This window comes from Primulina eburnea, chromosome 14 (genome assembly GCF_022965805.1).
Source record: "Primulina eburnea isolate SZY01 chromosome 14, ASM2296580v1, whole genome shotgun sequence".
Lineage (NCBI taxonomy): Eukaryota > Viridiplantae > Streptophyta > Magnoliopsida > Lamiales > Gesneriaceae > Primulina > Primulina eburnea.
This window is the reverse complement of record NC_133114.1, coordinates 3,854,272-3,871,530: the sequence shown is the minus strand read 5'-3', so window position 1 is coordinate 3,871,530 and position 17,259 is coordinate 3,854,272. Positions and strand designations below refer to the sequence as shown.

Below are 17,259 nucleotides of genomic sequence, written 5' to 3'. Positions count from 1 at the left end.
AACATGTATAGATAATGAAAATTGATAAATTTGTTAAAATTAATATTTGCCCTTAGTTTTTTTTTTTTTGGCACATATTTTGTTTTAATATTTACGTGAAGCCGAAATGTAGGGGATTTGATTGATCCTTACAGAAATTAATTACGTTTCGATATTATATTGATTGATCCTTACAGAAATTAATTACGTTTCGATATTATAATATAATAAAATAGTAGTTTTAGAAAGAGGAGGCAAATGTGCTGCGGGGACTAGTTCAATCATCAATGGCCTTTATGTGCACCAAAATCCATTGTTATTATTATTATTATTATTATTATTATTATTATTATTATTAGGGGATTTGATTGATCTTACATAAATTAATTACACTCATTGTAATATATTTTGTATTAAAAATTCAAATTTTTATATATGTATTTATATTTAACTCAACCAAATTTCTAGATTTATCCACAAGTAAATTGGAAAAATGCACAAGTGATAATTATGACCACATCTTTTGAAGTTGGTTATATTTACAAAAAAAATTCAACTATATTTAAAGGTAAAAACTTGTGTGAAACGGTCTTATAGGTCGTATTTTGTGAGACATATCTCTTATTTGGTTCTTTCATGAAAAAAGATTATTTTTTATGTTAAGAAATTACTTTTTATTGGGAATATCGACAGAGTTGACCCGTCTCACAAATAAAGATTCGTGAGACGTCTCACAAGAGACCTACTCATATTTAAATGTTACATTTACTCTCTCGAGGTTCATGAAAACTAGCATGTAAATCCAATAATTTCAAACATTACAAACTCCTCTATCAAATTTATATTCATCTTGTATTTTTGGATGTTAAATGGAAGAAAAATATAAACATAAGGATGTATGTATTAATGTTATAAATTATTGGATTTATTAGTTATTTTTCCCGAATTTTAAAGGAGATATATGTCTATACGCAGAATAAAATTCATTTCGACATGTATATAATATACAATCCTTAATTTACTTTGCACGAGATGAACATACCAACATATCATATAACCTATTCATTTAAAGGTATGTTTGGTGTGAGTGATAAATAAAGGATAAATTGTCAAATTCATGTTTGTCTCATTTATATGGGCCCAATTAATCAAGAAACCCGTGTAAAAAAAATCTATTTGGTTGAAAAGACATCTTTTTCTTTTAGAAGGATTCACAATCTACTTCTTAAAACATAATGTAAATTACAAATTTACCCACGAAAGAATCCACAAGTGAGATCTAGAATTTTAGATCTCGTGATTTGAACTCTATTTTTTGATGGTTTATATATATATATATTTATTTTCACATACATTACATAAATAATTTGACGATGAAACTAAATAAAATTAAAAATTTGAGAAAAAATAATTAGAAATCAATATTAAAAATGAGATAAAATGCAAAATCATACTAATTTTTGTTAAAAAAAAATAAATTGTCAGATATATACATAATTTATAATTTAAAATTTTATAAAATAGTTATTTATTAACAGCTGAACACACGGTTTTGAAAACATAGCTACAAATATCATTTTATATACCGAATTGTCATCAATGCTAGTTTAGAGTAATTTTGTCTCAACAACACAAAATGTAAAATTATCGTACTCATTAAAATCTTACCAAACAAAACATATTTTATCATAAAACATTATATATTATCTTGAGTTTTGTCATCAAACTAATTAGTTATTTTATCCTACACACCAAACATAGCCTAAGTAGATAAATATACAACCATTACTCTTGTTAGGCCACTATATGTTAATAAAACTCACAAAAAAATTCCACGTATATAAAATTTAAAGCATATTGATATAAATAAATGTTAATAATAATTATTAATGTGATAATTTATTTTATCTATATTATACATTGAAATTAAACTACTATGTTGTTGAAGCACCATTTTTTCTCATAATTTTCTCACTTCAATCCCTCTTTCTCTTCCTAACTTTTCAAGAGGAGGTCTAATGTTGAATGGTCTTATTGACTTATATTCGTGAGATACGTCTGACTTGGTCTACACTTACAATGAAAGGTAATACTTTATAAACAAAAAATAATATTTTTTGCTCAAATCGTCATATATCACAGAATATATTTTTAACAAAAAAATAATATTTTTCACTAAAATCAACATATATTACACAATATTAATTCATAACATAACTAACAAATATGATATTTTGCAGTTAAAAATAATATTTTATAAAAATTAATATTTTTCACTCAAATCAGCTTATATTATTCAATATTTCTTCATATCATAACTAATAAATAAATTTTTTTGCAGTTAAAAATAATATTTTTGACATAAATTAAAAATAACACTTTTCATATATCGAGTCGAGTTGACGATTAATCTCACAAAATTAGTTTATTAGACGATCTTACATTAGTTTTGTTATTTTTCAATCAACAAATCAAATAATACAAACTACTTAACGCTTGACATAATTATAAATATTTCTATATTTATATATATTTTTTCTTTCATTCAATCTAAATTCATTATATATGATTTGAAACCAACTTTTTAAAATGTTCAAATATTTAGTTGTTGACATATTAAAAATTTTGTATTTCAGTATTTTTAAGCTAAATTAAAATTTATAATATTAAATTTATATACATACACACACAGAGAGACACGGAAAAGATGTGCGTCGAGGCTAGTTTCAATTATTTACAAATACCAAATCGAATTAATTAATTAATCCAGAGATTCAATAACTGCATTTACACCCCCAAGAGATACAAGACATAATCTAATCCCTCAAAAGACCAATAAAGAATCCTTAGGGTATCCCATCTTCTCCAGATTCGGGCTCACGGCGAACTGCAGCATCGCCGGCGGGCCACATGCCAAAGCCAACGAATATTCCGACGCCTCCGGAATATGCTCTCTTAAAATATCTTCAGTAACATGCCCTCTGCTATATCGCCACCCTTCCTTCTCAGGTTTTGACAACACGTACCACAATTTGACCCTTTCGGGATGTTTCTCCGCCCACTCGTCAAGCTCAGCTCTCAGCAGTATATCATCCTCCGTGCGATTCGCGTACACCACGTACATCTCTGTTTTGTCGTCTCCATCCTTCAAAATCGCCTGCATTACCTGTAATTGTAACGAAGAAAAAAAATTCAATTTAAAATTAAAAATGAAGAATTCCTTATTTTTTTTCTTGAAATTTACCTGATAAATCGGGGTGATTCCGGATCCGCCGGCGATCATGGCCAGTTTTTTGGCGAACTTTTGTTTGCCGTGAACCAGGAAGTTACCTTTTCCTGTGTACTCGATGTGTCCCAATGGACCTTTCACATCTATAAACGAGCCCAGTTCCATGGAATCCAAATACTGAGTCATCAGCCCGCCGTTGGGGAATTTCGGGTTCACCCCTTTGAAATAAATCTTGACCACTAATTCGAAGTATCCAATGGTATCTACGCTGCTTGATGGAGTATAGGCTCGCATGCACAACTTTTCATCAATGGTGGCACAGATGAATATGTGTTTCCCCACTGGTAATCCCAGTACTTGATCCTCATTGGGAAATGCAAATCGGAAAAGCCTCACGTCATGCGATAGTATAGTTTTTGCAACGAGTTTGCAAGGAGTTTTCTGCCGAGGAACAAGAGCCACGCTTCGCATCGATTCTTTAATCGACTTTAAGTTGAGATCGCCAGGCGGGCCGTGAACTGAGTTGTTAGGGGAAGAATCTGCCGATGCATAGCCAGTCGTCATCAGCTCTCCGATTCTGTATTCTTCGAGCATTTTCTTGGCTTTATCAGAGTGAATTGCGTCAAATTCTTCCGTGCAGTCTGTGCCGGCATTGATGAGGATGCTGTCTGTGCCTCCGGGGTGTTCTTTAAGGAAGCGGGTGCAGTCGTAGACTTGGCCATGTACGATGATCCATGCGGAGTCCGCGGAATTGTTCTTCTTAACCTCCGATTCGGAGAACATTTTAGAGTTGGTGTTCATGAATGGAGTTGAGGTGCTTTTCTTCAGGGTTTGGGCGTCGTTTGAGGATTTCTCGAGGTGGCTCTCCTTAGCCATCCAGCCTCCAGATTGGTTTCCCGGTTGAGTTGGGTGCTCGAAGACGATACCGATTTCTCCTTTGTGTGGTTTGCAGACATTTGTTTTTACTCTAAACCAGCAATTATTCATCATACCCTGAAATTTGTACATGTTGCCATTACATTTTCTTCATCATTAAGCCAGCTGATTTACTAGTGACAAAACAATAATCACTTTTCTTTCTTTCTGTATTGCTAATATTAGATCCATAAATTTAAAGGGGCCGGTGTTTTACAATTTTTTTCCTACAACAGTGGCTGCTTTAATTTTGGTATGAGCTTATGTGCAGTATGCATTATAGAGGTTGTTACCATGAGATTCCAAATGAGCTTTTCCGGTTGTGTGTTGAGGGTTTCGTCCCATGCCCGAACAGCGATTTCCTTGGCGCCGAGGATGTCCAAAACCTCGACCTCAAGTGACCAAAAACACCAGCACCAGTATTTGCCGTACTTGTTAGGCTTTTCCGGGTGGTCGAGGCTGCTTACATGCCAAGTTTCACCTCCATCCATCGTCACCTCTACCCTCGTCACTTTCTTCCCACCCCCTACATAGTATAAGAACAAAGGGATCATAAATTCGAATACAGGAATGATATAGATGATTTGAGTAGTAGTATATCAAAATGCAAGTGTTCAACCACTTGAAGGGTTTTTCTAGCTTCTTGATATCAATATACTCGCACACAGAGTAATATAATTCAATATGACAGATAATAATTAATAATATACTTTGCAAACGTCCAAATTAATGCATGAAGTTCTTCAATCTTGTCCAAATGAATAAAGAAGAGAGGACGTAAATGATTACCTGAATATGCGTAACCCCTCAAAGTGTAGGGTCTCTGAGTAGTCCAGGAGTTAATGGGCAATATTTCTTCATGACATGGCGTCGTAATTACAGAGTTGATGTTGAGTTCGTTGATTATATATTCAGGTTTGTACCACCATGCTGCGACACGCACAAAACAAATCATAATATATATATATATATATATATATATATATATATATAGTGATAGATAGATATATGTATATTTATACCTTCAGCATTTGCAAGTTCAGCGTCAACATGCGAAGGAAGAACCCTATTATCTCTGTAATGGTAATAGCTCTCCGACTCCTTTGTAGTCACAATTATACGCTTTAACCATTTCACCATTCTCCCACCAATAAACCCTGGAATTATGACCCGAACGGGAAACCCGTGATCCGGGCTCAACCTCTCGCCGTTTTGCATGTACGCTAATAAGATGTCCCTCGAAGGATCTATCGCCATTTGTTTCTTCAAACTCGTTCCGTACTTGGAGCCACCTCCGCCTGGCAGATCTTCCGCCCCCTCAAAGCATACGTTCAGGGCGCCCTTTTTCTTGCTGAAAATCCCGCACCGCTTTAATACGGAGCATAGAGGCACTCCCCGCCACACCGAGGTGGAGATACCGGCGGCACCCCAGTTGAATCCTATTGTTTTTTTCACCATATTTTGCTCTTTGCGGCGGTTTCCGGCGCAAACGAGGGTGACGGGGAACTCTTTGCTCGGAAACTCTTTCACCAATTGATCCATTGTGAAAATAGTGGGGCGTTTCACAAGACCGGAGACTTCGATGGTCCACTCACGCCAACTTGCTTTCGGGACCGGCCCGTGGTTCCTTACGTAGTGGAGGGGAACCGGGGTGATGAAGCCGTGGTGCATGAGCCTCGGCAGCGGCGCCTCCGCGTTAAAGGGATGTTTTCCGGTGAGCCGGACCATGGAAGAATTCCGCTCGACCCAGTTGTCGGCTGTGGACTCGTCTCTCGAGTCAATAACAGACGGTTCTAACTCGGCGTTCGCTTTCTTAATGGCTAATACATGTTTCTTTTCGTCATCGTCATCGTCATTAGAATCATCGGATGAATAATCTACACTCAAATCGTTATTCGTGGATATTTTTGGAAATGTGAAATCTGTGGAGGCCGTAGGGATGCTGTAACCGCGGACCGGGGAGCCCGGCCGGTGATGGGTTGTTGAACTTGATTTGAATGGACGGGGTAATTTGGACAAACTGGTCTGTTTCTCGACGGAGGCCGCCATCTTAGTTCTGGTGAAATGAAAAAGAAAGGAATATTGGAAGGGACTATTTTTTTTCTTCTTTTTCAAAATTTGAGACCATGTGGAGAAGTTTATATAGAGAAAATAAATGGTGATTCTTTTCATTAAATTATATTAAAAAAATGTCCTTTCCTATGGTAAAGGATCCCACCTCGATCATTATTTTTCTACGAGGCGCAAAAGATTTTTCCCAGAGTTTCCAAAGTGCACGCATCAAAATTATACAAGTTTACTGTAAAAACTTATGTGAGACGGTCTCACAGATCGTATTTTGTGAGACGAATCTCTTATTTGGGTTATCCATGAAAAAATATTAATTTTTATTCTAAGAGTATTACTTTTTAGTGTGAATATCGGTAGTGTTGACTCATCTCACATAGAAAGATTCGTGAGATTGTCTCACAAGAGACCTACTCCAAATTTACATGGTCATCTATATAATCTTTTTTGGTAATTTAGTTAGTCATTTTTATTATCAATACTAATAAAGACGCTATGCATGTTAAAGTTAAATCGAAAAAACGATTAAATTTGTAAATAAAATAAATATAGCAAATTGATACTTAAATTTTAAAAATATATCGAAGAAAATAGCAAAGAGTCAAATAATAAGTTTTTTTAAAAAATAATTTTTCAGAGATTTGTCCGGCTCGTCTAATCCCGCATGTCAAAGCTCACATTCATATGTGATCGTTTTACTAAGGTTTGAACTTGACTTAGTTCAGAGAGGGTGAGAGGTCTAGAACATTAGAGTCTCGACACTTGTCTAGTATGGGATTGAAGGAAAAAAATGATCCTTAATTTTTATCGGGACGAGAATGGGATGGAAATTTACGGGACAGGTCCTTACCCGATCCCATCTCAATACCATAAAGTTCATTCTACTTATTTGATAGATTTAGATTAATACCTAGGGGGTTATGGTTTGTGGGTTGTGCACGAGACGTGGCGGATGGAGTGTAAACTCTCAAGAGCCAGATAACAATTCAAGAAAACATGGGTCGTCAAAGTTTTGGGGGTGGGTGGGTGGGTGGTAACAAAAAAATTAGAAAGGGTCGGCATTCCCATTTCCCAACAATTGGGGAAAGTGGCCAATACAAATCAGTGGGGGTATATTTTATATATGGAGATATTTATTTGATTGCCTCTTGGGGAGTTTTGGAGTCGCTTTTCATTTTGTGTTCTCTGCTTTCAAGTTTCAACTCGAAACCGAGAAATTAACCGGAGGGTGAATAGTTGGAATATGTTTTAAAGAATGATTTATTAAATAATATTTTTGACAGGTGACAACATAGGACAATGAGGTGGATTGTTAACCCTTTGATTCCAATTGGAGGCATGAAATACCATGAATTATAATTCAAAATTAGGCAAAAACTTGTGTGAGACGGTCTCACGGGTCGTATTTTGTTAGACATGTCTCTTATTTGGATCATCCATGAAAAATTATTACTTTTTATGCTAAGAGTATTACTTTTTATTGTGAATATCGATATGGATGACTCGTCTCACAGATAAAGATTCGTAAGACCGTCTCACAAGAGACCTACTCCTCAAAATAGAGGGCATTTCATCTCATTTATTAAATTTCTCTCTATTTTGTTTGGATTTTTGAGTTTGATTTGAATTGAAGAATTTTATTTTGACATCTTTAGTGTATTTAAAATTCATATATCGTAATTTCTAAAATTATATTCTTGTTGAATGAAAATATGCTAGGTACATGTATTTAAATAGTTAGAAATGATGGAAGGTACCTGCACTTTTTCCTGGTTTTAGTGCCATAATAATTTTGTCTAAAATATTAGGGGAATCACAATCTTTGGTTCTTAAATGAATGCTTTAAATAACACACACACTAGCAATCAATAAGTGCACTTTTTTTAAATAAAACAAATGGGTAATAATTCATTCTATGGATATTATTTTTATAAAAAAAAGGTAATAATTCATTTGAGGGATATTATAAAATTTGAATTTTGGCATTAAATATTGCTTCTATGACAAATGAGAAGAAATATAGAGTAGAAACAACTAATTATAAATCTGGGAAAGAAATCCCAGTGCAAAGTTTGAGGCAGTGTTTTGAAAAGCTCGTTTAAGTTCCGTTTAAGTGCGCTTAAGCTCCATTTAAGCGCGCTTAAGCTTGAAGCTCGACTAAAACGCCCCGTTTCGGAGAAAAGCGGAAAAAAGTGGTCAAATAATCGCTCTATTTATTTTTAAATTTTTGAAGGTATGTCTTTTTATTTTAAATAATAAATTAAGTTTATAATTTAGATTTTTATTTTTAAATTTTAATTATGATTAAGCATGTCTGATAATGATTCGACAAATATTTAGTATTTTTTAATGTGGTCTAGTTACAAAAACAAATAAAGATTGTAATTTTGATATTTTTATGCTTTTATAAATATGAGAATTAATGTATAAGTCTTAAATTTATCATATTTATGTATTATTTTATTTATTTATTGGTTTGAGATAATTACAATTACAGTAAAATAAAAATTACTTTTTCACGTTTAAGCCTGTGCTAATCTCGCTTAAGCTAGCACGCTTCACGCTTTTTAGAACCTTGGTTTGAGTCATTGATCAAATTCACTCACCATCAACTACATCAACTAAGTCACGGCTTTCCATTTTCTCAGCAAGAAGCAGCTTTCAAAGTTCAGACCACATACCACTGGTTAAGAGACATCAGGAGTACTCTCACTAAGCCAAATGATTTCTACAAGTACTTGTCCATTAATATCGGGAAAACAAAGAAACAGATCCAGCATAAGAACAAGAAACTGTCTGCCAAGATTATATAGAAAGAAACATCAAGTTCTGAGCTGGAGGGATATGTAAATGGCATCCCCCGATGACAGCATGAGATCGTGTCAGTGATGATCATCTGGTACAATGAACATAAATTGGTGGATTAAGTAAATAGCTTGAAGATATGCAGATGTAAGCACGCATACAAAAGAATGGAGAAATGCAGGCTCTGTTGGAAAGAATATTACAATTTTGAGTGCATGATTACAGCAGAAGAAAATTTGGATTTTTTTCTCTATCTCTAAAAATAAGTTCTACCACATAACGATATATATTAGGACCATGATGACAACAAATAAGATGAAAATTGAACTCATGTGGACTAAATCTAATAATTGTTGGAATGTTTGAGCTTAATGAATAGAAACTGAGCAAAGAAAAGACGAAGAAAACTCGAGATAACAAAAATGAAACATATGTGTGTCTTAAAATCTTCTTGAGAGGTTCTAAAACAGTAGGGGAGGCGAGGCGCCCCATGTGTGCCATGGAATTATGTAAGATATATAGTGATAGAGTTAGTTAGTTAGTATGCCCAGATGGCAGCTGTATAATAGTTGTAATAATAGCAGTTAAGAATGCTAGTTGGACTTAAGCTCAAGACACGGAAGTTCATCTTCTTCCCAATTCATTTTTGTTCTTCCTCTGTAAAAACTCTCATTGAGAGAATATATTCAGTCAATTGATTATCTCCATCAATGGAGATTTATGATGATTTGAATTGAGTTTTAACATGGTATCAGCAGTATTATATTTCCGCAAATCCAAATCTCAAGATCTCATCAGCTTGTAATTCATGGCGGTTAATTCGGGAACGATCGGCTTCAACGATGCTCTGTACTTACATCCATCGGATACTCCAGGAATCTCGTTGGTTCAAGATCCTCTCATCGGCATCGAGAATTATGGTGTCTGGAGTAAGGCGATGTTTCTGGCTCTCCAAGCGAAGAACAAGCTTGGATTCATTAATGTCTCCTCTGTTCGACCAGCAGCCACTCATCCAACCTTGCATCAATGGGAGAGATGCAATGCCATTTTTTTATCTTGGCTCATGAGTTCCGTATCGAAAGATATTTTCAGTGGAATTATCTACTGCAATGATGCATCCAAAGTCTGGGCAGATCTGAAAGAAAAGTTTGACAAAATTTGTGGTTCGAGAATTTTCTCTTTGCAAAGGGAAATTGTTCATCTATCCCAAGGCTCATCTTCTATCTCAGTATATTTTTCAAAGGTCAAGAGGTTATAGGATGAATATCAATCACTGGTAACTCTTCCCTCAGGTGCATGTGCCAGTGCTCGAAAATATATTGATCATGAAGACCAACAGCGGCTTATTCAATTTCTTATGGGCTTGAACGATAGCTATGGTCAGATTCGGAGTCATATTCTCATGATGACTCATCTACCCTCTGTCAACCAAGCCTACTCAATAGTGATTCACGAAGAATCAACTCGTCAAGCACTTGCTTCTCAGCCGATTGCAGAAATTCCCACGGCTGCATTTTATTCTTCATCTACAAAGAAACATGATTTAGTGAAGTGTGAAAATTGTCAAATACAGGGACACATCAAAGAAAATTTCTTTCGGTTGATTGGTTATCCCCCAGGCCATAAATTACATAAGAAATTTCCTCAGCACAAGCCCATGAAATTCAATCAGAAGTACCCCAAGCCTTATACAAACAATAGTTTCAACAATTCTGTTGAGTCTGGGCCAATTGATGAAACACAACCTACTCCTGTGATGCCTCATACATTTACTGATGCCCAATACCGCCAGATTCTGAAACTTCTTGGTGATTCTTCGCCAATGCCAGAAGCCGCAACAAATTTTGCAACTTCACAAGCCTAATGTCAATTTCCAATACTGATGACTGGATTTTGGATAGTGGTGCAAATGCTCACATTACAGGGACCTCAAGTCAACTGCACAACTCACAACCATGCGCATCCACTCCTGGTTCAGTTCGGCTTCCAAATGGTAACACAACTTCCATTCATTCTACTGGTTCTGCTCATATATCACCTTCTTGTGTCCTGCGCCGCATCTTACACGTTCCTGATTTTCACTTCAATCTCTTATCAATATCTCAGTTCACCAAAGACCACAATTGCCGTGCTATTTTCTACCCACTCTTTTGTTTCTTTCAGGACCTTTTGACTGGGAGGATCATGGCGATTGGTAGACAAAAGCATGGTCTTTACTATCTTGCCAATACTTCATCTTCTGTAAATTCTGATATACCCCGCAAAACGAATTGTAACAACAACACTACTGTTTTGTCCACTTCATTGCTTCCATGTACATTTTCTGCTTGTAAAGACACTGATATTGATATATGGCATAAAAGATTAGGTCATCTGTCTCTGTCTAGATTGCAATTTCTACCTTTCATCAAGAACAAATCACTCACGAGTCACTGTCCAATATGCCCCATTTCTAAACAAACTCGAAGTCCTTTTCCCACAACAGATAAACATTCTTCACCTTATCCATTTCATCTATTACACATTGAATTTGGGGCCCCTATCGACATCCTACACATGATGGTGAAAGGTATTTCCTCAGTGTGGTTGATGATTTCTCGAGATGTACATGGGTCTTTTTAATGCACTTTAAATCTGGTACATTACAGTTGTTGAAACAATTCTTCGCCTATGTTTCCAATCATTTCCACAAAAATGTGGAAACAATTCGAACCGACAATGCCACTGAATTTTTTAACACTGAATGTCGCCTCTATTTTGCTTCCCTCGGCATTATACATCACAGCTCATGTCCCTACACACCCCAACAAAACGGCCTAGTTGAGCGAAAACATAGGCACATTCTTAACATAGCTCGAGCACTCAAATTTCAAGCCTCTATTCCAGATTCACATTGGGGTGAATGCATTCTTCATGCAGCATATTTGATCAATCGCACTCCCACTCCTTTGTTGTCTAACAAAACACCATTTGAGGTTCTCTTCAACAAACCTCTCACATATAGCCATTTAAAAGTCTTTGGATGTTTATGCTATGCATCAAACCTCAAGCCTCTGAAAAAATTTGATGCTAGAGCCAAACCATATATGTTTCTTGGGTATCCAGTGCATCAAAAGGGTTATAAGCTGCTGGACATATCTACCCATACCTTCTATATCTCTCGAGATGTTGTCTTCCACGAGGATGTCTTTCCTTTTTCTACACCTGACGGTGATCGAGGACTCTTTACAAAAATCACAGTACATAACTTTGATGAATTTCCTCCTTCATCTTCATCTGATTTACCCCTTCAAGATGCTCCCCTACACACCTCTTCTCCTCGGCATTCTCCTTCTGCTACCAGGAAGTCCTCGAGAACTCCTAAACCACCAACTTGGAGCAAAGATTACATCTGCTCCAATTCTACTTTGTCAGCTTCTTCTTCGAAACAATACAACATATTTCAGGCCCTTTCCTATCACAATCTCTCACCATCATATCAATCATTTCTTGCATCCATATCTGAATTCTCAGAACCTAAATCATATAAGGAAGCCGCATCTGATCCAAAATGGTGTGCGGCGATGGATGCTGAGATTGCAGCCTTGGAGGCCAATCAAACATGGACTATTGTTCCTTTACCACCTGGAAAGAAGCCTATTGGTTGCAAATGGGTATACAAAATAAAACACAAAGCATATGGCAGCATTGATCGATACAAAGCCCGCCTCGTTGCCAAAGGATATACCCAACAATTTGGTATTGATTACCATGATATCTCCAGTTGCTAAAATTGTTACTGTTAGATGTATGTTGGCCATTGCAGCAGCTAAGAACCGGTCTTTACATCAAATGGATGTGACCAATGCTTTTTTACAAGGTGACTTACATGAAGAGATATATATGACAATCCCTCAAGGCTTTGCCAAACACCGTGCCAATCATGCTTGCAAACTCATTAAATCATTATATGGGTTGAAGCAAGCATCAAGACAATGGAATTCCAAATTTTGTCATGTAATGTCTCAAGCTGGGTTCCAACAGTCCCTTCATGATCATTCCTTGTTTACCAAGCGACAAGGTGATTCAATTACAATGCTCTTACTCTATGTTGATGATATAGTCATTACAGGGAATGACAGTAATTGCATCACTGCCTTAAAAAACTTTCTTCGCCAGCATCTTTCCATTAAAGACCTTGGTCCACTCAAATACTTCTTAGGAATCGAAGTTGCTCGTTCTAAGGCAGGGATATGCTTAAATCAACGCAAATATACTCTGGAATTACTCTCTGATACAGGCTTTACTGGATGTAAACCTTATGATACTCCCATGGAGCAACATTTGAAGCTTACTACTCTGGAATATGATCAAAGCAACTCATCCTCCACATCCATTTCTGATTCGGATCTCTTGTTGCCCGATTCATCCATTTATCAACAGCTTATCGGCAGACTCATTTATCTTACTATTACTCGTCCGGATATTTGTTATGCTGTATAAACACTCAGTCAGTTTATGCAGGCACCAAAACGTTCTCATATGAATGCTGCACTTCAGATTCTTGGTTATCTCAAGAAAACTCCAGCCTTGGTAATTTTTTTGTCATCCACAAATAACTTCATACTATCTGCCTACTGCGATTCTGATTGGGGATCATGCTTAAGGAGTCGCAAATCAGTTACTGGGTATGTTGTTAAACTTGGGACATCCACCATTTCTTGGAAAACCAAGAAACAAAATACAGTAACCCGCTCTTCCGCTGAAGCTGAATATCGATCCATGGCAACAACAGCTTGTGAGATTACATGGCTTCGAGGAATCCTCACGGACATGGGATTAATTTTTGACAAACCAACAATTCTTCATTGTGACAATCAGGCAGCACTCCACATCGCTTCAAATTCGTTGTACCACGAACATACTAAACATATCGAGATTGATTGTCATTTCATACGTGAAAAAATTAGGGACAACATCATCACCACCTCTCATATTTCCACACATCACCAGCCTGCTGATCTCTTCACAAAATCCTTGGGTTCAGACCAACATCATTACCTCATGACCAAGCTTGATTTGCTTAGCATCTTACAAGCTTGAGGGGGGATGTCAGATATATAATGATAGAGTTAGTAAGTCCAGATGACAGCTGTATAATAGCTGTAATAATAGCAGTTAAGAATGCTAGTTGGACTTAAGCTCAAGACACGGAAGTTCATCTTCTTCCCAATTCATTTTTGTTCTTCCTCTGTAAAAACTCTCATTGAGAGAATATATTCAGTCAATTGATTATCTCCATCAATGGAGATTTATGATGATTTGAATTGAGTTTTAACAAATTATCCAAGGCCATGGTTGAGTCGCGTCCTATTACAAAGGTGAGGCGTGAGAAAGGCCTCTGAAGTGTTGTTTGACAGTAGAAACAGGTTTTTCATGCAACAATGCATTCCAAGTGGTGTCACCTGATGTAATCATCGGAATTTTGGATGGAAAGACACCATAATATTGAAATACATGTCCCTGCATAATGATATCTTTAAATACATGATCAAAGGTCTTTCAAATCATTAGAATTGTTAATGAATTAAACAATCTAGCAGCTTAACCAGATGGTTTCTGCCTTTAGCAATTAGTATGCCCGGATTTGTATTTACCAATATGAAATCAGAACTAATCAAAACAATCAAGAACTGAGAGACACGGAGAATTATGTGGTTAAGCCGTAAAGCTTACATCCATGGGAAAACAATCAAACCTTTGTTTACTGATCACAAGTTTACAAGAAAGAATCCTCTACAATGAATCGATACACTCCAGAAACTCTCATTTACAAGTTTCTCTCATACCTCTCAATATGTTCATTCTTCTTCTGGTGTATGTTGATTCTTGTTATGAAAATCGTGAGCTTTCCTGTCTGTCCAGGAGCTTTTATAATCTCACTCATATAGACAATAGCAAGCCTTTTTCCTCTCTATCCACATATACTCTTTCTTTTTGGTCCACCAATTGTAACATATATTTGACTTACTTATCAAGTAATTTGTTTCTTCTACTCGGGTAAATCCCATATTGGCTATGTCCAGAAGTTTTCTTTGCTTTGGTACTCATCGACAATATCCACCTTGTCTTCCAAAGATAAGATGTTCTCCAGTCCCCCTTTACGGCTACTCTTACTCACTACATTATCTAGTTAGTTCAAGCAATACTTAAACTTGGCTTGAGGTAGTTCCTTTGTCATCATATTTGCAAGCTTATCACGTGTTGAGATTTTATCCACCTTAATATGTCCTTTAGATGTAATATCTCTCACAAAGTGTAGGTTGATACCAATGTGCTTACACCTTTCATGAAAAACTCAATGCTTTGTGAGATGTATAGAACTTTGATCGTCACAATGAATTGCTACATGTTCTTGCACTATCAAAAAATCTTCCAGAATTCTTTTGAGCCACATTGCCTCCTTAATTCTTTCGGTGAGAGATATGTATTCTGCCTCGGTTGTGGACAAGGTCACCACATATTGTAGAGACGTTTTCCAGCTCATAAAAGTTCCATAAAGAGTAAATATAAAACTAGTGAGTGACTTCCTAGTGTTTAGATTACCAGCATAATCTGAGTCCATGAAGCCAGCCAATGGTTGATTCCTCTCATCCTATCTTTCTGAACATTAGTCCCAAATTTGATGACCTTTTCAAATATCTGATTGTCCAATTCAGTGCTTCCTAGAGTAATTCTCCTGGATTGACCTTGAACTTAAATTCTACACTCATAGCATATGCAAGACACGGTCTACTACACACATGCTATAAATAATACTGCCCACACCATTATCATAGGGTCTATTCTTCATGATTTCTTTCTCACATTCACTTGTTGAAGATGATTAATAGATAACTTGAAGTGCCACCCTATTGGAGTATTCACATCCTTTGATTTTGCATTATATACCTTTGAAGCACCTTTATGACATATTTGCCTTGAGTTAGGAATAGAGCCATTTTTCTTCATGTCCCTTTTAATATGCATCCCAAGTATCTTCTTGTTTTTCCTAGTTCCTTCATCTCAAATTCTAAGTATAACTTTCCTTTGAGGGCTTGCAAGTCAATTTTACTTTTTCTTGCAACTAACATGCTATCAACATAGACGAGTAGGAAGATCTTGGGCTACTCTATGCATTTCTTAAATATACACAACTGTCAAAGTTGCTCATTTTAACATGCATTTGTGTCAAATTCATCGAAGCACTTATAGCATTGTATAGTTATAGCACTTTGTTTGATGCCATATAGAGATTTCTTCAACAAATACACTTTATCTCTATTGGCAGTTGTTATGAAACCCTTAGGTTGATCCATGAATATGGTTTATTCTAAATTTCCATGGAAGAATGCGGTTTCAACATCAAGTTGCTCCAACTCTAGGTCCAGCTGAGTTACTAAGGCCAACATTATTCTGATAGATGCATTTTTAACAGCGAGAGAATAGATTTCAGTGAAATCAACACCATCTATTTATGTGAATCCCTTGGACACTAGCCTGGCTTTATATCTCACATCACACTACCCTGGTCCAGAGTTTGATCTTGAATATCTATTTGCATCCCATCACTCTAGAAGTTTAGCTTTATTTCTTACAACTGATCAACTCTCATTCATTTGATTCCTAAATACTCATCTAGTTCCAATAACATATAGATTTTCCTATCAATAAACTAGATGTCAAACCTTGCTTCTCTCAAACTGATTAAGTTCTTCATTCGTTGGATCTATCTAGTTTGAATCACATAAGTCATCATCAATATTATTATGTCCAAGTTGGGATCCACAAAGACGTCATGCATGAATTCATCTATCATTTATTTTATAGTTCAAACAAGGGCGATCGAATTACCGATAACTAGCTTGAGTGGATAATTATTATTCCACTGGAAGAATGGTCCAAATGAATTTGGATTTGGCTGGTGAACTTTTGGATCTTCATCTTATTCTTGATGTTTTTCGATCTAGTGATCAATCACTGGCTCGACTTCTTCAGCGGTCTGATTCTATGCAGGTTCTTCATAGACTACTGACTGCTTCAGTTATGCTTCCAACCGTTCTTCTTAAATCTATTTCATGATCACTACTAGAATAAAGGTTAGTATCATCCAATCTGTTGTTCAAATCATGTATATTGCTATTACTATTATCATGATAGATAGAAGATTCTTCAAATATAACATGCACAAATTCTTCAACGGTTAGAGTTCTGTAATTATAAACTCAATAAACTTTATTAACCGA

The 17,259-nt window shown here is 36.0% G+C and overlaps 2 protein-coding genes across 2 annotated transcripts; one reads left to right on the top strand and one right to left on the bottom strand.

The window, feature by feature from the left end:
* Window positions 1-2,686: 2,686 nt before the first annotated feature.
* Window positions 2,687-6,217, bottom strand: LOC140813225 (nitrate reductase [NADH] 2-like). Its single transcript, XM_073171710.1, has 5 exons — window positions 5,146-6,217; window positions 4,913-5,053; window positions 4,417-4,649; window positions 3,224-4,201; window positions 2,687-3,145 (listed from the first exon to the last, which is right to left on the bottom strand). Exons 1-5 carry the CDS (start codon window positions 6,170-6,172, stop codon window positions 2,804-2,806), a joined length of 2,721 nt encoding a protein of 906 aa, XP_073027811.1. The 5' UTR covers window positions 6,173-6,217; the 3' UTR covers window positions 2,687-2,803.
* A 3,586-nt stretch (window positions 6,218-9,803) lies between these two features.
* On the top strand, window positions 9,804-10,859 carry LOC140811093 (uncharacterized). The gene is made up of 2 exons (XM_073168968.1): window positions 9,804-10,158; window positions 10,288-10,859. The coding sequence occupies exons 1-2, from the start codon at window positions 9,804-9,806 to the stop codon at window positions 10,857-10,859; spliced, it is 927 nt and encodes a 308-aa protein (XP_073025069.1).
* Window positions 10,860-17,259: the final 6,400 nt, after the last annotated feature.

Bases quoted from the DNA above. Each gene is read 5' to 3' on its own strand.
- LOC140811093 (XM_073168968.1), top strand. From the start codon at position 9,804: ATGGCGGTTAATTCGGGAACGATCGGCTTCAACGATGCTCTGTACTTA. The intron at 10,159-10,287 runs GTTCGAGAATTT...CTCTTCCCTCAG, and splicing joins AAAGTTTGACAAAATTTGTG to GTGCATGTGCCAGTGCTCGA.
- LOC140813225 (XM_073171710.1), bottom strand. From the start codon at position 6,172: ATGGCGGCCTCCGTCGAGAAACAGACCAGTTTGTCCAAATTACCCCGT. The intron at 5,054-5,145 runs GTATAAATATAC...TGCGTGTCGCAG, and splicing joins TGAACTTGCAAATGCTGAAG to CATGGTGGTACAAACCTGAA. The intron at 4,202-4,416 runs GTAACAACCTCT...TACAAATTTCAG, and splicing joins AGCTCATTTGGAATCTCATG to GGTATGATGAATAATTGCTG.